General features: G+C 49.8%; 1 protein-coding gene across 1 annotated transcript in view; it reads right to left on the bottom strand.

Moving 5' to 3' along the window:
- The window catches only part of Esyt3 (extended synaptotagmin 3), a 46,753-nt gene that overhangs the window by 2,507 nt on the left and 17,200 nt on the right, over nucleotides 1–27,046 (bottom strand). Inside the window, exons 2-21 of the mRNA XM_057767269.1 lie at nucleotides 25,355–25,396; nucleotides 22,646–22,780; nucleotides 20,214–20,290; nucleotides 18,710–18,776; nucleotides 17,541–17,630; nucleotides 16,623–16,678; nucleotides 14,572–14,692; nucleotides 11,125–11,295; nucleotides 10,352–10,434; nucleotides 8,830–8,878; nucleotides 8,289–8,378; nucleotides 7,788–7,850; nucleotides 7,643–7,705; nucleotides 7,156–7,224; nucleotides 6,733–6,819; nucleotides 5,896–6,045; nucleotides 4,147–4,640; nucleotides 3,461–3,559; nucleotides 2,857–2,988; nucleotides 1,070–1,175 (exon numbers count right to left, since the gene is read on the bottom strand). Coding sequence (XP_057623252.1) covers nucleotides 1,070–1,175; nucleotides 2,857–2,988; nucleotides 3,461–3,559; nucleotides 4,147–4,640; nucleotides 5,896–6,045; nucleotides 6,733–6,819; nucleotides 7,156–7,224; nucleotides 7,643–7,705; nucleotides 7,788–7,850; nucleotides 8,289–8,378; nucleotides 8,830–8,878; nucleotides 10,352–10,434; nucleotides 11,125–11,295; nucleotides 14,572–14,692; nucleotides 16,623–16,678; nucleotides 17,541–17,630; nucleotides 18,710–18,776; nucleotides 20,214–20,290; nucleotides 22,646–22,780; nucleotides 25,355–25,396 — 2,244 coding nt within the window. The remainder of the gene's footprint in view (nucleotides 1–1,069; nucleotides 1,176–2,856; nucleotides 2,989–3,460; nucleotides 3,560–4,146; nucleotides 4,641–5,895; nucleotides 6,046–6,732; nucleotides 6,820–7,155; nucleotides 7,225–7,642; nucleotides 7,706–7,787; nucleotides 7,851–8,288; nucleotides 8,379–8,829; nucleotides 8,879–10,351; nucleotides 10,435–11,124; nucleotides 11,296–14,571; nucleotides 14,693–16,622; nucleotides 16,679–17,540; nucleotides 17,631–18,709; nucleotides 18,777–20,213; nucleotides 20,291–22,645; nucleotides 22,781–25,354; nucleotides 25,397–27,046) is intronic.

The raw sequence follows: 27,046 nt of genomic DNA on the forward strand, positions 1-27,046 counted from the left end.
AGCCTTCCAGAAAGAATGCAAACACTAGTATTGGTGTTCTAGAGATAACTATTTCTACCCTCACTCAGGAGGCAGAGGCAGAATGAGGCCAGCCAGGGCTACATAGTGAGACTCTGCCTCAAAAACAACAAAAGCTGTTCCTGTTTGGAACAGGAATTTGAGATATTTAAAGAATATCTTCAAGAATTACAGATATTTTAACTTTCAAGTTTATGGCTGTTATAAAGAAGAAAACTTCCCCCATAAAAATGAGCATAATACCATCTGCTTCAAAGGCAGAAGAAAATACCACCATTTCATAGAAGTGGGTGTTACAGAGATTGAGTGCAGAAGGTAGTTATTAAAATTTAACTATAGTACTGGACAAACAGAGGAGTATTCTTGACACTCCTGAGATTATATTTCCTCTTATTTTAAGTAAAATTCTTTTAACACAGAAACCTTGATCTAATGCAATCCATAAAAATAGATAATACCAGAGTAGATGCCACATACTTACAAAAAACTGAATTTGGATATTCTCAAGGTTGCTAAATAATGTTTATACACTAGTTTATATTTCTATGTTAGGTCTGAAACATATATGGTGTAGGAGGTCCTTCTGTATTTGTGTTGCTTTCATTGGTTATTAAAGAAACTGCCTTGGCCTAGTTGATAGGGCGGAACTCAGGTAGGCAGGGAAGACAGAATAGAATTATGGGAAGAAGGACAGAGTGGCAGATGCCATGTTTCTCCTGCCCAAGATGGATGCTGGTTAGACTCATGCAGGTAAGCCACAGTCAAGTGGTGATACACATTAATGAAAATGGGTTAGATCAGGATGTGAGAGTTGGCCAAGAAGAGGCTAGCTATAATGGGCCAGGCAGTAATTTAATTAATACAATTTCTGTGTGGTTATTTTTGGGGTTAAGCAAGCCAGGTGGCGGGACACAGCCCACATCCTCCTACTACATATATGAAAACAAAAAGTCCTTTTAAGGAGGCTGTCCCTCCTTACGTTCAGCTCTCATAAAATTGGAATGATTCCATCAGGTGCTAGGATACAAGGAAGGAAATGACAGCTACTTACTCTTCCCAGCTCCTTTCTTCTGTGTGAGCCAAGAGGCCTACTGTTTTTCACTGCAACATCCAGTGACCTCTTCTGTACTTCTTCCATAGGAACAAAAAATTCAAATCTTTAAAAGCCAAAACATTCAAAGTGAGATTTACATGAAGTCACTTTTGCGGAAAACAGTTTCTTTCACTTCCCACTAAAACAACTTTCAACAGTTCACAGACTCAGCACTGGCTCCTAGGCTCCCAGGTGACATGTCATCTAAATCCATGAAGTGTCAAGAGACTGCTTGTGATGGGCCTCAGAGAGCTGCTGTCTGGAATGTGCTGTGTCCTGACTCTACACTGACTGCTGTTTCACAGCTCTCATCTGCACCCACCCAGAGGACACCTCACCCCTCTCTGTTCTGACAGCACGGGGCAGGGTGCTCATGAGGTAGGCTCACTGGAGCTGCATGGAAAATGACTGTATCCTTCAGGACTGTGTACCAGCCTTGTCATCATCAGCCTCATCAGAGAGGCACCTGGAACCTGATTCTGGGTTTCTATTTAGGGTGGGGTTTGTTCAGTCTGCCTTCAGATAATCCTGGCTTTCATCCTGTTGTAATTTTTAGAGAGAATGACTAGCAGATTGTCTTGATAGTCAGATGCTCCCTCCTGTGTTCTTCTGTAGCCATTTTAACATCTTTGTATAATTGTGTCAGAGCTCCCCTTCAAGGCAGTGCCCACTTGTGTGGCTATGGATGGTGTGGCTGAGCCTTCTTGCTGAGGACAGATATAGACTAAAGAGGACTTGGTTTCAGCCTTTTAGAGTAGTCATGATTGATTAAAATAAGAGGAAAAGAAAAGTCATGTACCCAACCTGGCTAGAAATGTCTTGTCTGAGGACTGCAAAGCAGAAGATATCAAGAATACAGTGGCTCAGTGGTTAAGAGCACTTGCTTGTTTGGTTTGAAAGAAAATAGCCCCCAAAGGGAGTGGCACTATTAAGAGGTGTGACTTAGTTGGAGGAAGTGTGTCACTGTGGGGGTGGGCACACCCAGTGAGAGAGACCACTTCCTGGAGCCTGTGAATCAAAATGTAGGACCCTGAGCTCATTCTCCAGCACCACGTCGCACCATGATGATAATGAACTAAAAACCTCTGAAAACGTAAGCCACCCCTTAAATGTTTTCCTTTATAAGAGTTCTGTAGTCATGGTGTCTCTCCGCAGCAACAGAAGCCTGAGACACTACTGCTCTCACATAGGACTGCAGCTCAGTTCCCAGTGCCCACATCAGGTACCTCAAAGACCATCTGTAACTGCCAAGGATCAGACCCTCTTCTGGACTCTGCAGGTACTATTACAGACATGGAATACACATAAATAAAAAAAAGTAAGGACTTGCTATCACTGGACTATATCATCAAAAGCAAGAAATGTGCTAAAAGCCTGCCTCAGTTTTGTCTTCACAGATGTAGATGAAGAGAAAGAAATCTTTTACCTGCCAACCTTGTTATGTTGCAGGAGGGAAGACAGACCAGAGAGCTGAGAGTATGTGCTATTCCGCCACCAGAACATTTTATCCTCTTAAAAACAGCACATGTAAGCAGCTTTGATCATATTTTTGGGTAAACTGCCATAGCAGCCCCTTTTCCCACTAAAAAGTATATAGGGGCCTCATGAGGTCAGACCACATTGTCCTGTCTAACTCAGTCCCAGGCTCCCCCACCCCCGTATCTGGCAAGCTCCAGCACACTGCTAGTGTTTGGTACTCAGTACTATGAAAATATGTGAGGTTTGCTAAGCCCTGCCCTACTCACGTCTCATCAAATAGGGGCTCCAGGGTCTTGCGCTTTACTGAGGTCTTCTTGCGACTTGTCCATCGCCTTTCAGGCAATAGGTAGATGCGAACATAGGGATCAGCTCCACTGCTGGTACATGGTGTCAGGTTTCTGATGGACAGAGAAAAGGGGTTCCTAAGTACTCATTTGGGAGAAGGCTATACCAGCCACTGGGGATTAGATGGACTGGAGGATTAAAATTCTCCGTATTCAAAAGACAAAACCCCACAGAATTAAAGGACGAGCTATCAGCTGTGGTTTTGTTTTGAACACACATTTTTGTGCAGTTTGGGTAGAGTCAAGTATTTTGTACTCAAGAAATTTGGGGGTTCCTGCTTAGGAAGACCTACTTGCCATTGGCCACCCCAAGACAGCAGTTTGAGTAGAGTCCTTGACTCTTGAGCCCATGCACACCAACAAAGAATGGTCACTCAACATGCCCCTTTGAGGATTTTTGCCACGGATGGCTTATAGGTTCTCAAATACCATTTAGGAGTGCATGACTTCTGCCGTCACCCTAAGCAGCCCTGTCATATGGTCGCCTGATACTTCCAAAGACCTCCCTGTCCCAGGATCTCTTTACCTGCACCCGTTGACTAGCACCCTGAGACAGTGTCGAAGACACACATAGCGTACTGTGAGCTGAATCTCACCCAGCCGTCGCTGCCTAGGATCCCCATCTCTGTGGGAAAAAAAGGGGAGACTGTCACAGAATTATTCCTCTCCCTTCACCTGAAGATAGAGAAGGATGCCCGATGTGAGGAACACAGACTCATCTGGGTCAATAATTCTCTTCCAGGTTCCATCCAGCAATCAGTGTAATTATCCTACTTCTTAGCAGAAAGCATAAATAAACCCTGGAATGGATTGGCCCTTATATCCTGATTGCTTGTGGGGCTTGAGGGAATTGGGATTTTATAATGGTCTCTTCTGTCATATAGAGTTATAATGAATGAATTAAATCAGATAATACGCTAAGCCCATAGGAAGCACTTAATACATGGAGTCCCTTATCTAAGTCCACATTCTAAACTTTTCATGTATTCCCACGATACTTAGAATTCAGAAAATGTTTCTATGGAAGGCACCTGAACAACTGAAGTCATTATATAGCCAGAGTTGTATACCAACAACAGGGTTCAAGCTGCTCTTGTAAAGACATGTTGTGAGAAACCTGGGCCGGCCTGTAATTTCCTATTTACTCTTCCATCTAAGGACCAACTTTTCACTCAAGTTATATTAGAAAAGATCAAGCAGAGAGATGCATACTCAATGTTGAGGCTGACATCTGTCATGTCAAAGCAGGAAGAGGCCAGGGAGTTGAGTGAGGACATGCTGGGAGCCAGCCTTGTGGGTGGCCATGCGAATGGGAAGGCAGGGCGGCTCATGGGTCTGGGTGACTTGATGGGCCCTGGAGAGTGGGGGCCTGGGACAGTCAGGAAGATGGTAGCTGGGTTCCTCTTCTTCCCCATGGACTCACAGAGCCCTTTGGCACTGTCCTTGCCTTTCGACTCCAGGCCTGTCTCTGGGGGCTCAGGCTCTGTGGCCTTGGTGACAGCTGTGGTGGTTTCAGTGCTCTCAGATGCTCCCTTGATGTCAGAGGCAAGGTCCGAGGCACATGTCACATCTGCAGGGCCTTCTCCCTGGGATGGGGCTTTGTGAGCCTGGTTGGTGGCCACCTTCTTGATGAACAGAGGGCCTTTCTTTACAGCATCGGGCCCAGTATATGGGCTTCCCAGTTCTCGTTCCTCCACACGTAAGAACTAGAAGCAGATGACAGGGTTGTTTGTAGGCGGGGCTTCCACTTTCCCCCTTCCCCTTTCTCCTCAGATGTCAATCAACAAGCCCTTTCCTAGGGAATTGTTTCCAGAAATAAATGTGGGACTAAAATATATTCATTAAAAAAAGTAATCTAGAATAAAAATTCTACCAAGCAGCAAAGATTGATTAACAAGAGGTATCTGTCTCAGCTTGTTAGGGGGAAAGTCTTCCCCAAGCATACCATCTTATAGAACTATCAAGAGTTTCTAGTTCATATTCAGATTTCCTATGGGTTTTTAAACTCATTAAATTAACATAACAATGGATCTAGGTTTGCAATGCCCTGTGGTATTCTGCCAGATACAAAGCTAACCCTCCCTGGCAGAGAGCAGCCTTTGATCCAGGCCATCAAGGACCACTGAGCACACTCATGACAGCCACAGAACAGTCACACTGAAAACACAGATGAGATAAACAGCAAAATTCATTGCCAAGACCCTCTTGTGGATCATACTATTAGACTGGGTATTGTGGTTGCAGACAATGTGTCTCCCTCAAACCTTTTTATGAAGCCACCGTTACCCATCTAACATGGAAAAAAAATTTTACTCCCAAAATCTTCAGACAACAGAATTAACAGATTACAATCTAAACATTTTAAATGACTAAGGATGGATTGGGAATGTAGACGATAAAAAAGACCATGTGATTTGGAAGAGATGAAATTAAAGATGAAAAAAATTACTATCGAAATACAAACTATACTGAAAAAGTAGTAAGCCAGACATAATAAAATGCAGTGGTAAGGAGGATGGTTCTGAGGAAATTAGCTGAGAATAGAAGATAAGATTGAGGCATGGATCAAGGATAGAAAAAAATCTAGCATGGAAGTTCTAGAAGGAAGGGTTAAATGAATGGAGGAGGTAGTGTTTGAAGCAACAAAGAGATGGTATTATGAAAATATCTCTCGGTCCCAAAGAGACTGAACTTTTGGCAGACCTCACAGCAAAGTTAATACCCTTAAGAGCATTTCAGACTGTATTTAAGCCGCTACCCTACTGTGTGCTCAGCCTGTTGAAGTTTTCATCCCATAATGCAACATCAAGGAAGGAACTCTGAGGTTATCTCTAATGCGTTAACCCAGTGAGTAGATGAAGACACAAACATCTCTCCTGACTTCTGCATTAAACAGATAACTCACTCAGTGCTGAGACCTGTTCCAGCTCAGCCACACCCGCTGAGAAAGGAGGTATTTACCCGAAGCACCAGCCTCATGGAGATGAGGCTGTCCAGGCCCGAGTGATCCAGCTGGAAGCGCTGTTCAAGGGTAAGGTTGGCACAGGGGAGGATCTGGCACAGCGGAAACTCCAACACTCCCAGGGCGCACTCCAGGTCATCATCCAGTACCTGGGCAGTGGACCAGTCACAAAACCAGGGGAGAGCTAAGCCCACTATGCTACCATTGCATCTGGTGCTGGGGAGTCTGCGCTTACTTCAGGAAGTATGCACTATGGAGCAATTAACATCTGGTGCTCTTCAGCAGGCGGGATTGGCAACAGGCCAGACCTTGTACCTGCCTGGAGTCTAGGGAAGGGAGTGACTAGAGGTGATTATAGTCTGCATGAGGCCAGTCTGGCATGCACCCAGGGCCAGCAGGGCTTTTGTACGGCTGTATGGTAGGGCATTTAGGCTCAGTTCAGGGCTCCAAAAAGATCCCACCCAGCTCCAGCACTTATAGGCCATGCGCTCTTGGGCAGATGGTTGCTTTAGTCTCTATTGCTCCTGTGAAAAGGAGGTCACTCTTCTGCAGATCTTTTGTAAAGTCTAGACTCTAGTATGGGACCCTCAGACTGCGTAACTGTGATGATCATCACAAGGAGAACTAAGGAAATTAACCGGTTGCCTTCCCACAGTCTCCTCCGTGGTGACCTTGGGCACCGACCTCAAGGGGCTGAGGGCATGTGGGGCCTTATACCCTCCCAACACACTTGGGGGCTGACTACTGGTAGAACTGCCCAAGGGACACAGAAAACCCTTGCCTGCCCTTGGCCTAAAACGCTCTCAACTGTCCCCAGAGCCCAACTTCAGGCAAACCTCCAGGCAGAGCTGCTCGGCTGCCACACTGTGCACGAAGAAGGAGAACACCTGACTCCACACAGGATCCTTGCTGTGGGGACAGGTCTGCGGGCAGAAACGAGAGATCATCTGAGGGCCAGGCTGGACATACTCTGCTCAGTGTGACGACCCACTGCCATGTGGAGCCAGGGGACAGTCAGTGTGGCAGAAAAGGCATGACTTCAGACCATGCCCCAGGGTAAACCCTGATCCTGCTGCACCATTTTTGGTGGCATCATCACTTAGCTTGGCAGTTTTTAGATTGTGAACGCTAAAGCCACATAGGGAGGGGATTCCGAAGGCTTTCTAGGCATTCAGTGTGAGTTTCCTTCACTCTGCCTCTCCTTAAAAGGGGGCGGGAGCATCATTTCCTTATCTCGGTCTACAAATGAACTGTCTTACCTTACTTGTAAAGGTCTTCTTGCCTACGGATAGCTTGACATATGAAGAAGGGTCTCTGCTGGCCTTATTCTGAAAGGGGAAACCCACAGTGTTGAAAGCAATGTTTTCATGGCGGGGCCCAAGACATCTCACCTTTCCTGATGCTCACCCCTCCCCCCAGGCATGCCAGTGGGTATAGGGCAGCCGTGGCTCCTGTTGGGGAAAATCTGCACTATGGAATGAGCACTGTGCAGAACTACCTCTGGGGAGAAGCCCCGAGTGCAGACCAGAACTAGGACAGACATGCCCAGACCCCCCACCGTCTGTGTCCTTTTTATAAAATGGCAGTCACTCTTGCCCCAAACAAGAACACCTGGAATACATCACTATGGGACCAAGTCTAGTGCCTTGCACAGGAGACCCAGTGAGCCCATGCTATGTGACAGACAGGTCCTGGCTGCAGTCACTTCAGGGGAAAGGAGTCAGGTTCTCAGTGATATTCACTTACTTTGGCAAACCTGGAGAGTTTTTTGGCTCGGTATTCACCATTCAGGTAGTCAAAAGGGTTTCTCTGCAGCACAAGAATTTGAGTTAAAACAATACATGGGCATCTGGCTGTGAGCTGCATAGGGCAGTTGGGTCCTGTGACTCACCGGCAGGTTGCAGGCATTTTCTAAGTAGACCACGAGGATGGCGGAGGAGTGGTCACCATGGTCCTGCAAAAAGACACAGCCCTCACTGAATATTCCCAGAATCCGGGCAGAAGGAAGCCAGCCAGCCCTTCAGCTAACAACCTAGCCTTATGTGGCTGAGAACACATTACGGCAGGATAGGTTCAAGTCAGACACAGAGGTAGATGTCCCTGTGAAATTGGGTGGCAGGCCCTGACACAGATCTAAGGACCCCATCTTCCCTGAAAACGAGGTTCAGAGGCTGTTGACTGCCTGGTGGAGAGAAGACCATGAGTGACATGTTCTCTAGGAGACAACAAATGGGGGCTCTCTCGTCTCTCGCCTCTACCTGCACACAGTAGGTAGAAATGGGGTACCTCCTTAGGTCCTATCTATTTGAACCATTAGGCAGAAGTGAACTCTCTCCTCCTCTACTTGCACACAGTAGGTAGAAGCAAGTCTCCTCCCCTGCCACCCACTCACCTCCAGCAGCACTTCCTGGTCCGTGAGCAGGGAGAGCCACTCCAGCCGCAGGTGCAGCGTCCCACTGGTTGTGTCATTGAGAACAAACCACTGTGGGGCAGAGGAAGGAAAGGAGAGCTCAGGGATGGAGATGGGCTACCGACAACCTGGGGACTGCATAGTTTTGAGATTAGGGGAAACGGTTCCCCAACCCCAAGAGGGCACAGCAGATGCAGTGGGACTGGCAGATGCGGGGCAGGAGTCTTACAGTTGGGGACAGTAAAACCCAGGTCTAGCCTACGTTCCTCTATAATGTAACTACCTTTGCTGAGTTTCCTTAGTCTGTGGACATTTCCCAAAGAAACTTCTAACCCCAGCCCTAGGGGCTACCCTGTAGCCATCTGGGCCTCACCCAATTCTTATCCCTGAGAATGGGTATGGGTACAGCCCTGCACAGAGGGGACCCATCACATAGGGCCAGATGGCCAAAGTGACCTGCTAGAGCCATGCACTGAAAGGGGGTGTTCCCGGGGAAGGGGTGCTGGGTGAGCCACCCCCCTACCTCATCAACCACTCTGTTCATCATGACATCTCCAAGGCAGATCTGCAGGCTGGAAGGAAAGGAGATGGTGAGCACAACAGTGGCCAGAGCAGGCCCTGGGGACCCACATAGAACTCTGTTCTCAAATGACTGGATGTGGCCATTGGGACAGTGGCCTCATTCCTCCAGGTAAACAGTGGGAGACCATTTGCAGCTCATGAGGAGGGAAAGGCTAGCTAACCTTCTGCTCCATTGCACTTGGGCTGTGGGGAGGGAGTGGCTCCCAGCCCAGAGGGGACAAGCAGAAGTCTGGATTCATCACCTCTGGGTCTTTTGACAATACGGCTGTTAGCATGTTGAGTGCGGTGATTCTTCATTGTGCAAACCTGTCCATGAGTCACAGGAATTTGGCTTCTTGTGCCATCTAAATGCCAATGGCACTTTAACAGTCAGATGCCCCTCTGACTTGAAAACTGGTACCAGTGCCCTGGAAGTAGCACTAACTGATGATCTATGTGTAAGGAAGCCAGGAATTCCTCCTGTATCACAGTGTTCCTCTAGCCTACCATGACCCAAATCCAACCACGGGTCCTGCCAGCCCGAGGGCAGAAACAGTTTCCGTGTGACTCAGAAGTGTGCACACATTCAACACGGACCTGAACTCAGCCCTGGAAGGCAAGTGCCGTGAGCCCCACTTCCCACCCGCAACACTACACCATGAAGACACCGGAAATGACCAGCACCCGGCGGGGAGCTGCGGCTTCCATTTAGTTGTTCATATTTCAACTCGTTACAACTCCATACTCAGGAAAACAAGCTGCATACTACAGGGGCATAAGATCTGAGTCTCTTCATCTGCCGCCACGTCACCCCTCATGCTCCTCTGCTCACAGACACAGACATTTTGTGCCCTCTTGTGGGAGGCAGAATCCAGCTGCACTGTGCCCTTCTCTACTCGCTAGCACACCACGATGGCCCCACACTGAATTCTTAGGTAGATGTATTCAAACATTCAGCTAGTGTCTTCCACAGGAGGGCATTGGGTGGCCACAAAGACTTGGGCAGTAAGCATTTTAAGGGCTGGTACCTATACAGGTTCCTCAAGGCGGGGCCTCTCTAGACTAAGTGAGATTCTGTCAAGCAATCCCACAGGGCTCACGTGAGCCCTCCCATAGCCTTGAGATCTGGATGTCATCACATGGGGAGTGATGAAGGCTCCTTAAAGTTGAGCACCTAGTCATGCCACCTTGCTCCCTGTTCCAATTGGGATTCTGGGTAGATTCTGAGTGGGGACATGAGCCCTGGGGTCCTCTCTGTACCGCTACTCTCCTCCAGGGCCTAGGTCAGTGCTGGAGACGCCTGGGGAGGTTTGTAACCAGACTGTACAATGTTAGAGCAGATTGCCTGGCACACTGTTGCCACGGCAGCCATAGAAAGTCGCAGGTCACTAAGCACTGAGGTCTGTGCCCACTAAGTGCTCCAAGGTCCAGCCTTGTACCCCAGGCAGTAGAGAAGCCCCAAAGCCCAGATCCCCACTCCTCACCTGCCCAGGAAGTCATCCCTGTCAGTATCTTCGTCATACAGGTCCACCTCCAGGTCCTGCCCAGGCACTTCATACACCATGAACTGCAAGGAGAGAGAAGCATCTTGCCCTGCAGGTCTTGACTGCTGAATCAGATCTAAAACCCACAGCCAGCCAAAGCCCAGCTTAGGGCCCTGCCTGTAAAAAGCAATGCCCCTTTCTCTGTAGGCAGGCAGAGAGGACCAGATATACAGCACAGGCATGCCAACAGCGCGGTGCCCAGAGGACACTGGCTGCCATCTGCTCTGCCTTTGTGCTGTCAGTCTCCTCACCCGGGGCTGTGAGACAGCAGGAAACTAAGCTTCCCTTTGTCATCCTGCTTCCACTGCCGGGGACCAGACCTAACAGAGCATGCAGATAGTGTGGTAAGGAAAGGGGCAGCTGGGAGGTGGCTCTGGAACGTGTGATTGATGGGCTGTGAGTTGCACCCACCCAGCAGCAGGGAAGACTGGGAGCTGTGGGCAGAACTGCCTGTGCACTGTTCTTTTCCTTCCATTTGCAAACATCCCACAGCCGATTCTGGTGGGGAAAGAGCGCTGACTATGGGGTGAGAAGAGCCTACCTCTGAGTCTGCTGGACAGGGAAGCAAGAATTACAAAGACCTATCTGCCCATAACAAGTCTCTCCCACTAACCATGGTTTCTCTGTTGGACCATGAGAGCCGCTTGCTCATCACAGCCCAGGGAGAAGCCTGGAGACATGAGGACTTCCAAGACAGATGGAAGAGAACTCACCTCAAACACTTCATTCCAGGTGGGATTCAGGTTCTTGTAGACGGTCCGGCTCCGACAGTGCTGCAGGCCAATGCTCACCTTTGCGTATGGGTCTGACTTGCCTCCAAGCCCTAGGAAGTTGTCCTTCTGGGCCAGCTTCTCGGCCTCCAGCAAATGGACTCTGATCACCCCCTGAGAAACACCCAAGCTCCAGGTCACAACTGTCTCAAGTCCAGGATCCCAGGACCAAAGCCACCAGAGGTCACTGTTGGACAGAGACAGCAGCCAGAGATAACAGTGACGGAGCCAAGGCCAACTGGTGGCAGGGTCCATTACTCTGCCCAAGGCTTTGCCTTCCACACTCTTCTCTAGACTCGATATGAACAGCTGACTCAGCTGAGGCTGTTTCTCCTCCTCCTTCAGCACTGCTGGAAAACTGTACATATGTAAACTGAAAGCTAGGTATACTTCAGGCAGCTTGTTATGAGCCTGCCTGCACTGGTGGTAGGTTGCTGTATGCATAAATGCCTCAAGTATCATCCACCACAGGGCAGACCCTTTCCCCACACTCCCACTGTTTAAAAGAAAAGTAAAAAAAAAAAAAAAAAAAAAAAGGAAATTCGCAGTTCCTGAATCTTAAGGTATGCCTCTTTCCTGGCACAATATATCAGTTAACACATTTTTTTTTTTTTTTATCTCCAAAACAACCTTGAGAAATCTACCCTTAGGCACACTGGCAAAAACCATAAAGTTCCGTGCACAGGCTGCTCATTGCACTGTCGTCTGCAGCAGCGAAGGCCAGACACAGCCTGGCTGTCCATCAACAAGGCTGGTGGTGCAGTGACAGCACCTCCCACAGTGAAGGGCTACGCAGCCACAGCGCAGATGTGGCAGGCTTTATCTGTACCGTGGCAGTGGGGTTCTGTGTTACAGTTATCAATAAAAGCAGAGAAGAAAAATAATACACTTAACATCTTTCAAAGAAATGGGGACCATGATAACTACCACTTAAGGCCTATGCTACTGTAGAAGCTTCCTAACACATGTACACACACACACACAAATGGAGTTGCCCTATAACAGTAGGGTGGCAATGTCTCTACTGTACTTCACAGATGGGTTACCTCTATTGGAACTGTACTCACAGATTCCCAAACATTACAGGCTACTGCCAATGCTCTTGTACCCTCCAAGATTTGAAAGACCCTTGTGGTGATGTGAACGAAAATGCCCCCCCCCCCCAACGGAGAGGCACCATTAGGAGGTGTGAATTCGTTAGAGGAAGTGTGTCACTGTGGGAATTGGCTTTGAGGTTTCTTGTGCTCAAACTCCCCACAGTGTGACTTTCAACTTCCTATACGCTGCATATCAAGACATACCCAGTACCATGTCTACGTGCACGCTGCCATGCTCCCCATCATGATAATGGACTAAACTCTGAAACCGTAAGCTGCCACCCCAGTTAAATGTTTTCTAAGAGATGCCATGGTCATGGTGTCTCCACAGCAATAAAAGCCCTAACTAAGACAGCCCTGTTGCTGAAGATTATCATGCACAGGGAGAAACTAGGCTGGTACTGACCTGGAAACTTCCTTTTCCACCGGCTAACTTCCATAGTGCTATACGTGCTACTGGGGGAGAAAGGCAGCAATCTCCCCAGCTGTGACCCTGAAAGCTACAATGACTGGCCTGGCAATACACGACCACTAGGACAATAGAGAAGCGGATGTCATGGGAGTGAACAGCACTTCCCGACTGAACTTAGGGCCCACTCCGCAAGATGAAATCCATACCTGGGGCTACTACTGGTTTTATGAATCTATAGCTAGACAGGCCATGGCTCCAGGGGAGACTCTACCACTATTCTGCTAAATGAATGTGATATTAAACTAACTCCCAACGAGTTATGGTTTGACCCATATATTAGAGCCCCTCCCAGCCCTTTTCACAGTGGATGGTGATTAACACAGAGACCCACGACTCACCGAGGTACAGAAAATAAGAGACTAGAATGCTCAGCCCTAAATGGGACATCTAGATCACACCCCAGCTCAGGGATCATTCCAGAAGAGGAAGTGGAAAGATTGTAATAGGCCATGGATGACTATAAGAAATAGTGTTTTCCAGACATAGAAGGGGGGCTGCATATGTGAACTCACGGGAATTGTGACTGCATGCCCAAGACCTGCGCAAGCTCGAACCAGACAAAATTCCAGGGAGACAGGAAGTCAGGTGATAGCCCTGCTAGCTTAATTCTTCCCCTAGCAACTCTCAATTGCCAGGAGCGCCCCGGCTAGCTGGAGTGGACCCTCTTGGCCTTGGTGTCATCGCACCTCTCCAAAATACACTATATGAAATTCTCAAAGAACTAATCAAAATCTAAAAATAAAAGGAAACGGGGACTATGAATATAAACAAAGATGTACACATATGACTGTATGTGTCTGCATTAACACTCAAATACAATAGAATGAAAACCATTACTTTAGTGGTGGGGGGGGGCAAGGACTGGGGGATAGGAACGAGAGGCAGTAAGGCTCCCTCCCTAAGATGCAGTTTTGGTATTGGCCTTTAGAAACACACAACTATGTTACATAATTGTAGAAAATTCAAAACTAAAACTTGAAGATAGAAAACAGAATGAAATAAATGTAAATATCCATGACCAGTTACCAAAAACACATAGAAGCTGTCCCCCAAAGAATTCTAATGTTACAAACTGTCAGGACATTCCTAGGGGAATATACATGTTTTTAGGAACTCTTACATTGGTGAGACGGTGTTTACGTTGTTATGGGACTGCATGTAGTGTGGGTGAAAGCCAGTGAGCCATCACGGGAAGACTGGGGACATCCATGCTGCCTCCCTGGCCAGCCCACATCCCTGAACTTCATGTGTGTAATACAGTATATGTCAGGCTGGGCATGAGCAGAAGGCCTGCGGCTCTTCACCTGGCAGACAGTAAAATGGATGTTTTCTTCTTCCAGGGCCCCTAACTGCGGCCCCTTAGTCAGTGTTACTATTTGGAGGGCAGCTACAGGGCAATCTCCGGGGGGGTCTCATGAATGGATCCCAGACGTTAGGGAAAATGGGCTCAGGAGCCAAAGAATTCCCATCCTGGTTCAACCAAGAACCTTCCTTTTCTGTAGATCCCAAGGTCCTGTCCACCACTACACAGAACCAAGGGAGCCTTCCTGAGGGAGGAAGGGGGTCCTCAGGTGTTGTGGAGTGCCTACCTACAGTTTCAACTGCAGTCTACAGGGGGGACAGGAACATGGTAAAACTACATGGGTGCTACCCCTTCCCAGATGGTGACTTTGGGCAAGTCACACACCCTTCCCAGCCTCTGCGCCACCCTGCGAAATGGGTTACCATGAGGATGGCCACTAGTGAGCACCGTTCAGAACCCAGCCATGGCCTGCATCCCTCCTCATTGGCCCAACACTCGAGCCAGCTCCCAGTACTCACGCTGGGCAGAGGGAAGCGCAGGTTGGTTATATCCAGCCCCTTCTTCACAGGTACAGTCACACGGTTGGGCAGCACCAGGTGGGCAGCAATGAGGTCTTCCAGCAGGCTGTCTGATACGTCACTGAAACATCAGGCGTGACCAGCTATGGAGGGGTGACATTGCTTCCGCATGCCACCTGCCCCTGTACCCATCCTCAGAGCTGGCACTAAGAGACTAGCTTGGCAGAAGGCTCCACCAGAGGCAACAATGGTCTCTTCCTGACCAGCTGCTGGGCACGAAACAGATATACATCCTGTGTCCTAGACATATTGACCCAAGGAGGAGCATCCTGCTTGCACTCTTCACCCCCAATTTAAAAAAAAAAAAAAAGGTCCTGCTTATTCCTAGGCAACACAGAGCGCTTTAAGAACAGATCCTAGGTCAAGATTCCCATCATACTCCCTAGCTGCCCTGCCTTAGATGGGTGTCCCTGTCCCGGAACAGATGTGAAGGGAGCTGTGGGTACAGCGCTGAGGACAGTGCGAGGACACAGGACAAAAGCTGGCCACTGACACCTTTCTCTTCCTTAATGCTGGTGACGTTCTCCATTCCTTGGCTCACCTGCCCCCACAGCTGGACAGTATCAGCAGGCCCAGCGCACAATAGCTATTCAAAAAGTCTTCTTTGAGCTGGGTGATGGTGGCGCACACCTTTAATCCCAGCACTCAGGAGGCAGAGGCAGGTGGATCTCTGTGAGTTCGAGACCAGACTGGTCTACAAGAGCTAGTTCCAGGACAGGCTCCAAAGCCACAGAGAAACCCTGTCTCGAAAAACCAAAAAAAAAAAAAAAAAAGTCTTCTTTGAGTAACAGTGAAACAGTGAGTAACAGTGTGTGGCTGCTTAAATGGGACATCATTATCAATCCCCTTGCCAAAGTTCAGGGACCACCACAGAGGAGGTGGTGGAAAGAAAGTAAGAGCATTCAATAGGTTAAATGCCAGCTCCTGGACATGCCATGGCTATCAGGCTCATGAACTTGGAGCAGCTGTAGTTACCTGCGCAGAATACATGCAAGATCAAAGCAGATACAAAATTTAGGCCTAAGTGGGGAGGGACTCTCCAGGCCTCACCAATAACTGGGAATCTATTGGCAATGGGTAGCTGCTGGTAGAGGGAGAACCATTTTTCAGAGTGTGGCCACTGGCAGATTTTTCCATGCTTCAGGGGATGAACCCACAGTTATGCACACATAGTCAGCATTAACTGGACTTCATGGGTTATTTAAAATAAAAATAAAAAGAGGACATGAAGTTAGGAGGAGGATGTGTTGGGAGCTCAGGGAGAGTCAGAGGAGAAAGTGGATGGTGGAGAGATTCCATTATATGCTCTTTTTGGAATTTCCAGAGAACAGGAGAAAAGGTGCAAGACCAGATTCTCTCCATTTGGAACAATGAATCAGAGGGGGACATCCCCAGTGAGCATATAGGTGGCCGTCCTTGGGGCCCGCAGAGACATTCAGTAACCTTCCTGACCAATCCAGGTGACCCTGCCTCCCGGAGAGATCTAATGATGCTAGCTGAGGAACGCCTGGTGTCTGAAGGCTGCCTGCACCTCACCTGGGGAGCTGAGATTCCCCTAGTCCTGTCCTTTCGCTGGCCTCTGCTGGGAAAATGTCCCTTCCCATCTCTGTGCACATCAACCATGTCACAGGGGCCAACTGGGCGTCTCACTACAGTGAGGGTGGGGAAGGGTGAAGCATGAGGATGCACACCTGTGTTCCACACACAGAAGGGTTCTACCACACGTGTGCATGTGCTTGGGCAACTTTAAGACAAAGAAGCCTGGCCTCTCAGTCTACACTGGGCAAAGCTGTCAGCAGGAGGGTGTGCACCTGTCCACGGGCTGGCTTTCTGCGGGTGCGCACGCACACACACATGCGAGCACACACACATGTGCACACACCGGTACTTGCCCCCCCCCGTTTCCCACTCATTATACAGGGTGGGAGGATGCAGCCTCTGTGCAGCTCACAGCTGTCAGGACTCCAGGGAGCCCCACTCCTGGCACTTACTTGATACCCGGCATGTCCAGTAGGTTGGTCAAGCCCGTCCAGTTGATCTGCAGGTGCTGTGGGCAGAGGGAGGCTGCTAGGCTCAAGGAGCAGGCAACCCAGGCTGATACCTTTCCCAAACTCCTCATATCCCCCCAAAAGGGAGAACCCTATTTGCCGGGGTTCACCTATTGACCTATTGCCAGATGAGGTAGGGAGGATGTTTCTCAGCCTGCCAAACCTGCCCTAGGGCATGGGAAGAGGGTCCTAGCTAGCTCTGCCAACCTGGCACAGCTTAGAACCACCTGAGACCTCAATTGAGGGATTCCCCCAGTCCTGGCTGTAGGGGGTGTCTTGGGTGTTAATTGATATAGGAGGGCCCAGTCCACTGTGGGTGACATATCCCCCAGGCAGGAGGTGGTTTGGGTTGCATAAGAAAGCTAGGTAAGCCTGAGACTGAGCTAGCAAGCAGCTTTCCTCCATGGCTTCTGCTTGAGGTCTCTGCTTGGATTCCTGCCTCAACTTCCCTCAGTGACAGACTGTTACCTGTATGCTAAAATAAGCTCTCTCCTAAGCTGCTTCTGGTCAGTGTTTGAACACAACAATAGAATAAAACTAGAGCAAGGCTCCAGGCCTTAGCTTAGGCTGGTCAGGCCTGCTGCTTCAGGCCAGGACCTCCACAGAAGGGGGCTTTGCCACACAGCCAGGTCGGCCTGTTCTCATGAGCCCAGGTTTGTCTCAGAGAGATTTCTAGACCTTGTGGCCCTCTTTCAGTTTGGTAACTCCTTGAGGTTGCCTTAAGAACCAATTAGGATCGGACCATAGGTGTCCGTCTGTGCTGGGTTGAAACAATGTCCACACTCAGGCTAAATCCCAACACGGGAGGTTCAATGCCTGCTCACGGAAGGCATCAGGCCTAGCCCTAGGTTTTGAGCTCACCGGCTTTTGAAGGAAGAATATGGTCACAGCTCCCACAAAGGGCTTGTCCTCCAGCAGGGGCTCCAGGATGACACGCAGGGTGCCCTGCAACTGGTAGGCAGAGAGAGTTGTAAGGGACCAAACCTGTTCCCATACCTGCCACTCGGTCCCCTGTGGCTTCATTATCACACACCACCTTCCCTCTGTCAGGTACTCCTGCCTAGGTCACCTGCTATCACTGGAAGGACCACAGCTCATGTTCGGGGACCTGGACACAGCTATGACCCCACTGCTGCCCCCACAAGGCCATGAACTAACTATACTGTGGTGTGTGAGCAGCTGGGGTGGCTGGGACACAGACGTGACTTCCAGATCGGCACACGGCCTCTGGAGAGAGGTATTTCCACCTCCAGGTCCACCTGGGTCCCAGCTATGGCTCTCCCTCACTTTCCTAGGCAGACAAAACCTCTGGAGACTTGACACACAGCTGGCTCTAGAGCCCAAGGCCCAGCAGGTTAGTGAAGCCCAGCACCACTTGCTGACTGTGTGACCTCACAGCTGCTCCTGTGTCACCAGTCCATGTCTGGTGCCACTGTGTCCTTCACAGCATGGTCCAGTGTTGTGGAAAATTATTCTAAGGTGTGTTGCTTTCCTTTATGCTGTGGAACATTTGTTCAATGATATAAAGATGTGTTGATTTTGTTTATGTTGTATTTGTTTAACTCTGAAGTTGTGATTCGTTTCCTGTCTAAAACTGATGGTCTAATAAAGAGCTGAACGGCCAGTAGCGAGGCAGGAGAAAGGACAGGTGGGGCTGGCAGGCAGAGAGAATAAAGAGGAGAAATCTGGAAGAGGGGAAGGAGCAAGGAGAGGAGAATGCTAGGGGACAGCCAGCCATGGAGTAAGAGTGAAAGTAAGAGACACAGAAGAAAAGGAAAAGGCCTGGGGGCCTTTTAGATAGATGGGGTAATTTAAAATAAGAAAAGCTGGCTAGAAACAAGCCAAACAAAGGTTGGGTGATTATAATGAAGAATAAGGCTCTGTGTGTGATTTGGTTGGGAGTTGGGTGGAGGGCCCCCCAAAAGAGCAAAGAGCCAAGACAACAAACATCAACATTCCAATGTGAGCTGATCCCACTTTCCGGAGCCCAGTGCAGGGGCTGGGGCAGCAGTCACAACATCCTCCCTCACCTGGATGCCATTCACACCTGCTCGGATCTTCTGAAGCTCCACGCTGATTTCACAGTCCCCGATGTAGCTGAAAGGGGGGGGGGGGGGAGTGCTACTGCTCAGAGCAGGCAGGCAACTTGCCCAGTGATACACAGCCTCAACCCTTGTTGCTGGCCATCAGGTCTCAGTTAACATCAGCATGTCACTTTTTCCATAGCCTCAGCCTTTCTTCCCCTCCCAGACTCCTGCACCTGGCGTCTTCGGCACATCCCCACCTCTGTCTAGGAAAGCCGGGCTTTGTGCTACCACCTAGCCCCAGGGCACCCATGAATGAAAAGGATGTTTCTAGTAAACATGCTGTTCCTCTACCCTTCTGAATTCCTGATCAAGGGGACATGTGCGCCACACCCCCTGGTTCATCCTGCCATTATCTCTAGTTGTTGCTGGAGGTGGGTGATAGAAACTTAGAGACAGGACCAGCTGGTGGCCCCTGCCAGGTAATGTGCCCTGAGGAGCCCAGAGTGGGTGCCTTTGAGGGTAAATGTCAAGAGACTGTCAAAGATCTGGTGGAAGCTAAGAGGAGGTGACCGTCACACCCCTGCACACATGGGCATATAAGCCTGTCAGACCACAGAAATGCTTGGTCAGCAGGGACAGGCAGAACAGGTGGCAGGGGTGGTAAGTGCCACCTGAGAGGCTGAACTATTCACAGGAGGGTCTTGTGACAGAGTGTCTGGGCACTTTGTGATCTGCTACCCTTCTAACACACACAATGGAGACCAGCTCCTAAGAGGGTGGCCTCAGAGCCATCTTCTGTTTCTGCCAATGACAAGAAATGTGAGACTCTGGGAAAGAATGACAACCACTCTCATCCTGTCCTCAAACACACTGTCAATGCCTCTGCACCTCTGGAGAGATGGATTGCTTGAATCGCCTTTCCTGGCTCAAGCCCGTCATGAGCATCACTGGAAAGACGTGCCCACGCCCAGTGCAGTGTGCAGCCCAGAGCAGTGTGCAGCCCAGTGCAGTGTGCAGCCCAGAGCAGTGTGCAGCCCAGTGCAGTGTGCAGCCCACTCAAAAGCCTCTCACAGCTGACTCTAGTTTTCCTGGCGTGTCAGAGGCCAGCTCTCCACACAGCCTCTCATCTCTGCTCGAAGCTCCCTGGTCTCAACACAAGCACCTGCCTCCTCTCGTTACACCTGCCCCCTCTCTACCCACCTCTGCAGAGGCTGCTCTGACCCTCCAAGTGGCCCAGCTGTGGCTTGCAAGAAAGTCCTGCAGAGCTGCTGGGGGTGCAAGATGCCAGGCTCAGGCTGAGGAGTGAGCCAGGGCTGGCTATTCGGGGCCAGTCATGTCCCATCCACTTTTCTGTACCCCGCCTTTTACAAAGACCTGGGGCTCAGCCCAGAGGTGCTGTGCTCCTAGAAAGGCTTTCACACCCCAAACCAGCGTACACACAAAACCACTCTATCTTCAAGCTGCTGTCTAGAGTTACCCTGCCTGTACCCGAGACACCAGGACTCACCAGAGCTGCAGGTCCAGGGTCACTTTCCTCCGGTTACACTTGTCAGTATGTGCCTTAACACCGTTCACCTTGGGGCACTGAAAAAATGACAGAAAGACTATGGATCTCCTTGCTTCCCCTTCCTGTCACAGCTATTTAACAGGATCGACTCTAGGAGGCCTTAGCCTGGAGAAGACAGTACAATGGGGACCTAGCTTGGCCTCATATGCCCACAGCCTAGCCCCGAGATAGTGGAAAGGGGGGAAGTCAAATAAAGAACAGCCACTCTGCCCCACCCAGTGGGGAGGGTTGGTGGGTGAGTAGCAAGGTCTCCTAAAGAGAGTTTAATGGGAGTGTGACAGATGGGAAGGAGCTGGCCCCACATGGGTAGGGTGAAGGCAGGGTCACTGGCTCAGGGATCCAATCCCTTCTGTTTTCATCCCCCTCTATGCTTACTACGCCCTCAGGTACCTGGTTAAGACTGATTAGGAGTAAAACTAAATTTCATTTGCACCTAAGTTAGTAATATGCATGCCAAATGCTGAGGTAAAAAGTTCACGAACGTCTGCTGTTGTTTGGAGTGCATTTTAGAGACAGATGACTATATAGACAGAGGCAGGGATATATAACAAATCAAGTACAGCAAGATATTAGCATCTGCACAGTTTAGAGAACAGACCTGGGACATTCACTGAATAATTCACTAAACAGCTTATATGTTTAAGATTTTTTCATAGTAAATGATTGGAAATGATTCGACCAGTTCCACAAGGAGAAAGGATTCCATTAAATTTCTGCTCACCCCACAGAAAGTAGCATTTGAAAATGTATTATTGGGGCTGGAGAGACGGCTCTATGGCTCAGAGCAGTCGCTGTTCTTGCAGAAGACCAGGATTTGGTTCCCAGAACCTACACAGTGGCTCACAACCACCTGCCACTCCAGTTTCAGGGGTCTGCTGCTCCTTGTTCCCCGGGAGACCTTGGGCACATGTGTGGTGCACATCAAGTCATTCAGACATACACAACGTAAAATCTAAACATGTATTAACCTTTGAATAGATTCTCAGAGTGTGGAGTTCATTAAAAACACAATGGTGTTTTTTTATTTTTTACACCTCTGATTTGTTTTCTCATATTTGTTTATTTGGTATTTTAGACTTCTTCTGGTACCTGGAATTGAACCTAAGATCTTCCATGTGTTAGGAAACTTTTAATTTTATATTCTATTTTTCTTTAGGAGTCTCCAGAACTGTAAAAGCTGCAAAGGGCACACGCAGCCTGGCTCTGCCCCGGCTCATTGGAAGTGTGGCCTGGGGGAGGGGTACCGTGTTCAGTCACCATTTCTCGGGGCCTGTTGGGAGTAGAGGATCACCTGGAACCTCTGAATGTTGAGCTACCCCAATACCTCACCTTCAGGGACAGGTATTAGGGTGCCCACTATATGCCAGGCAGGATAGTCCTGGTTCAGGCTCACAGTTGGACAAGGGCACTAGACCAGAATATGGCTTCCACATTTGGGACATGGTTCACACAGCTGCAGAGGCCACCTGAGGCCTGGCCTGGTGTTCATGCCTCAGAGGAGCCCGTAGAAACTGGTCCTGTCCTTTCATGTGCTAGGAAACTGGAGCTTAGAGAGGGCAGGCCACGGGCCCGAGCTTACCACAGCACAGAGAATGCTAAAGACACTGGCGTATGTGAAAGAAGAGGGCGGGGCAGATGCACAGGGCATGCACGGGGCATGCCTGGGCCTGTGAAGGTCCTGGGAGAGCCCCCCAGTCAGTCAGTGAAAGGAGGGGAAACAGGAGGACGAGGAACAGAGAGGAGATGGGCATGGCTAAGAAAAGAAGGCCTCGAAAGGGCAGGAGGAGGAGTGAGGCCAGTCACCTGCAGGCCTAGAACATCTGGTCAGCCTCCTCGGGTTCAGTGCTCAAAGAGTGGCCTGATGTCGCAGGCTCTGCTCTAAACTCAGCAGTGTGAAGTTCCCTTGCTCTGCCTGCCGAGTTCTCCAAAGGCAACTCAGACATCACTTCTTTCGGGATGCCTGTGGTCTCCACAGAACTCGTGTGAGCTCCTAATACCCTGAACTGCCTTGTGGCGGAGATCACAGCTGACCCTTGGAGTTAGCAGATACCACTTGTTCGTCTTTCAAGCTATCTGGCTCCCTCTGTGCATGTTTCTGAAGTTTCTAGAAGAAAAGAGGAACTATTTCCTTCAGCTTCTTTCTGCTCTCTGACCGTGGTTTCCTTGGAGCCCGGAAAGTTGGGTAGGAGGACAGGAGGCGAGAGCTGTGCCCTGGGGCTGACGAGCAGGGTAACACAGGCAGGGGCTGTGGCTCTCTGAGGCCCAGTGGCATCCTTATAACCAAGTACTGTCCTGGGTGGGGGGACCAGGAAGAGAGGACAAGAAAAGACTACCCAGGAAGTCCAGGCTGACCTCACTGAGGCATCACCAACCTTCTGCCCAAAGTAGAGCTTGGTGAAGGTGAAGGTCCTGAGGTGGACACTCTTCTCCCGGATCTTGGGCTCCAGTTTCTCCCGGATCTTGTTCTCCATGATCATACTTAGGTAGGGCCAGATCTGTGTGATGATCTGCAAGTTGGGACGGGGGCCCTTGGAGGTCAGCTCTGTGTCCCAGACTGCAGGTCCACAGCAGCCTGGTCCATGGGTGGTGTCCACAGACTGCAGGTCCACAGCAGCCTGGTCCACAGGTGGCGTCCACAGGTATGTGGCTTGCCCACTAGCCCCCCACCTGCCCATCAACCCATTCTGTAAACACCTGATGACAGCAGCCAATCCCACTGCCAGGCAGAGGGTTAGCAGTATTTTGCGAGTACTATGGGAACACTTCAGTCTAATTCAGCAATTTAAAGCCATTGGATCTGCCCTAAACACATCCTCGCTCTGCATCACACCTTATACACAGTAACAGATGCTAATGGTTTAAGAAAAAAAATGATGACAGAAGAGATTGATAAATTGTTTCCTATGAGTATAATTTCTACAAGCCAAAAAATGCAGACTTTGGTCCATTTCTGCGCCAGGGCTGGTCTGAAAGCCTTGAGTGGGACCAAGTTCCTCCTGATACCAGGGCCTCATGTACCCATGCCCTAGTCCTTGTGCAAATACCAAGTGTACTTACACAAACCCAGACGGTCTAGCCTGCTACACACCCAGTGGACTGATACAGCCTATGGCTCCAAGGCTCCAAACCTGCCCAACAAGTTACTGTGGTGAGTACTGCAGGCAACTAGGACGCACAGTAGGCAGTGTCTAGACAGACATGACTGAGACACTCGACAGGAAATGTTCAGCTCCAGTCATAATCCACGGGACCACTTTAGTATTTTAGTTCACTGTTGACAGAAATGATATCATGCGGACATACTATACAATGTTCAAAATTTGCCAAAATGATATTGGTAGAATACTTTTATTGTTTACGTTGTGTGTGATGTGTGTGTGAGTGTGCGCACGCCTGTGCATACACACACATGCTTGCACTATAGCACTCACGTGGCGGTCAGAGGACAATGTAGAAGTCTGTTCTCCCCGGCCATGTCATGGGGATGGACACACTATCTCACTGGCAAGGCACCATGTTTTTAGCTGACCTAAAGACTGTTTCAGTTTTTTTTTTTTTTTTTTTTTTTTTTTTTTTTTTTTTTTTTTTTTACCAGTAATGGCCACTTTCTATTGTAACCGCATGAAGTGAAGATGTCAGGTGGCAGGGGCAAGTGACAGCAGCTTCGGGCTTCAGTATAAAGGTGCCCCCCCCCCCCCGACTCCGGTCCTTCCCATAATCATGGTAGAGCCTGAAGCTATATGGGACCCAGGGGCTCATCCTCCCACTCTATTGGAGACCTCTTCTACACCATCTTCCGGTGTTCTCCAGAGCTCGTGGAATTACCCTCAACGTGCGGTTCACCTCCATGGCTGCCTCCGTCCTTATTCTAACGAATGCCTCCACTCCCGTGCCTGACACTCCATCCTAACAAGTGCATCCATGGCCACGTGGCACTCCATCCTAACAACTCCATCCATGGCCACGTGGCACTCCATCCTAACAACTCCATCCATGGCCACGTGGCACTCCACCCTAATGGCTGCCTCCACAGTCATGTGGCCTTCAGTCAAGATTCAAGCTCGACAGTGATCAGGGCCTGGCTGGCACACACAGGAAGGGCTCTGCAGAGTGTGTCCCCAAGGCCTGATACCCAGGCTCTTTATCCTAGAACCCTGGTCATTCCTAAAGCCGTGAGCTGTTTCCTCTATATTCTATATGGAGGCTGGGGCAGTTTTTGATACGCTTGGAATGACATGTCCAGCAATGTGAAAATATCAGCCTTAGATTAACAACGGTTATGAGTGCTAACCCCTGACCTCAGTGATCAAATCTCCTTCCAGGGTTAAGCAGGAGAGGCAGGAGCCTAGAGGTGCGGGCTGCAGGGACCCCTCACAGATCAGGCTGGGGGGTAGGGACCACCTAAAGAGTCAGGGTTCCTGATGCAGATGGACAGACAGGACACGGAACAGCTAGCCAGCACTAGGGGAATTCCCTTAGATGACCTTCCACCAGTCACGACAGTGATATATCAGTGAACCCGTACTCACGCGGGCTTGGACAGAAGTCATAATCAGTCCCATTTTACATATAAGAAGACTGGCTCAGAGAGGCTGGGAAAAATGCCCAGGGTTACACAGCAGTGGTTTTGTAGCTGGGCTGGGAACACAGCAGTGGTTTTGTAGCTGGGCTGGGAGCTGCAGGGAGCCCCGATGCTGTGTCTAATTGGTATCTTCCTTTCCTTATACAGTCATCTCGAGAGGAAGATTAGGGTTGCTCTTTCCTCTATAAATCTTCTCTGTACTTTCAAAAACAACAAACTTTTCTCCCCAGTCCAGATACTAATTTAAAACTTATTTAAAGGAAAAAACCTTTAAGAGAAGAAAACGTCTCTGTGAATGACTTGATGGAGGAACTGATGGAAGCTCGGCAGTGGAGGGGCCTCTCTCCCGTCCCTAGCAAGGCAAGCACAGCCTGAGGCTTGGGTTGCACAGCACTCCCGTCAGGTTGCTCAGGGACGCTATGTTGAGTCGCAAAGGACTGCATGTGAGGACGCCAGGCCTGCAGTGAACCCTGCCCTTCCTGCCCACCAATGGCCTTACCTTATTGGCCCACTCCACACGCTCCACGTCTGGGAAGTGTATCTAGAGAAGAGAAACCCCAAAGGGAATTTAGGCCTGCATCACATGCCCCCAGCAAGAGGCCTGGCAAGCCTAGTCCTGCTCCCCGGAATAGTGGCTCAGCCCTCTGTGTAGGCCACAAGGGTGCCCTCAGCATCCACGGCACACTTGGCCCTGCCTAGTGCCTTCTAGGCCTGTGGTGGCCCGAGGAAGACCGCCCGCAGTTGCTCTCTTCCCTCGGCCACCAGTGCAGCTGTGTTGAGCTGTGGAGGGAAGAGCCTGGAGGCTGCGTCTTTGCATGTACTGGACATCCCCAGCTCCCCTGGGATAACAAGTAAGCTTGCACCTTACAAATTTCATTTATTCATTTTAAGGACGCAAGTAATACACTCTATGTTACAACAACAACAACAACAAAACCCAGCAAGGGTAAAACTCAGCTAAGCAAAGAGAAATTCAGTGATAGCCATCTTTAACAGGGTGCCATTTTCTTTTTCTTTTTCTTTCGGTTTTTCGAGACAGGGTTTTTCTGTAGCTTTTGGAGTCTGTCCTAGAACTAGCTCTTGTATACCAGGCTGGCCTTGAACTCACAAAGATCCACCTGCCTCTTCTTCCCAATTGCTGGGATTAAAGGCCTGTGCTGCCACCACCCAGCTAACAGGGTGTCATTTTCAATGGCCAGTGGGGGAGTGGCTGTGCGGAAGCACCTGCCCTCTCCCCTTCCTTCCTCTCAGGAGTCCCACCCAAGCCTCCCTCTCTCCAGCAAAGAGAACCCTCAGGCCTTGTCACAAAGCGACTTAAATTCCCATAAGTCCCCAGTCTTCCTGCTCCTGGTGAGTCAAAGGGGTCAGCAGAGCTAGTGGGTCCCAGGCTAACCTCCACGTGATTTTCCTCCACCCTCATGATCTCCCCTGGACCTCTTAGTCCAACCCCTCACCCTCCCACCAAGGTCCCTGCAGGTTCCCAGCATGTCACACAGTCCCCCTCACCCATCCCTGGTCTCTTCCACTGCTCCTGTCAATTCTAGGTTTCCAAAGTAGAGGACAGATGTCCCTCTTGGGTGTCTGATGGTTCTCCATGGTAGAACTCCATACACTTTATTACAGCCCGTTGGTCTCTCCTCTCTCCCTAACCAGCTGGAAATGTATGGCTCCCTGCTGCAGACTGGCCCTGGCTCAGCACTGTCCTGGTGAACACCCATGGAATGAAATGACACTGAAGAACACTGAATAAATGCACGCAGGCATGAAGGGCAGCTTCTTGGCCCCAAGGCTCAGGCTGATAAAGGAGACAGTAGAGAACAGACCACCTGGGTACAGGGGCAGGACTAGGACAGGAGGAAGGTAAGCCTCAGTCAGTCCCTCACTGGCACTGCCTCTCTGCTGGAACATTCCCTCGCCATACCAAGCTACCGTACTTCCTGCTGTGGCACACTCTGGGTGTGGAGCCTGCCACATTCCCAGCCCAGGTGGGTCTCCATCCTTGGCAGCTGAGCTGTTCTGCCTCTGGACCCTGGAGGCCGATCCAGTTCGGCAGGTCCAACGCTGGTTACCCATGGGAGCCGGTCAGATGTCAGTTCCTAAGCCTGGCACCTCCTGAATCAGAGTGTGTTGGGGTGGGGCCCTTTGACTTATTTTTAACAAGCTCCTGGGGTGATTCCAGAGCACAGTCAGG

This window comes from Chionomys nivalis, chromosome 4 (assembly GCF_950005125.1).
Source record: "Chionomys nivalis chromosome 4, mChiNiv1.1, whole genome shotgun sequence".
NCBI classification, from domain to species: domain Eukaryota; kingdom Metazoa; phylum Chordata; class Mammalia; order Rodentia; family Cricetidae; genus Chionomys; species Chionomys nivalis.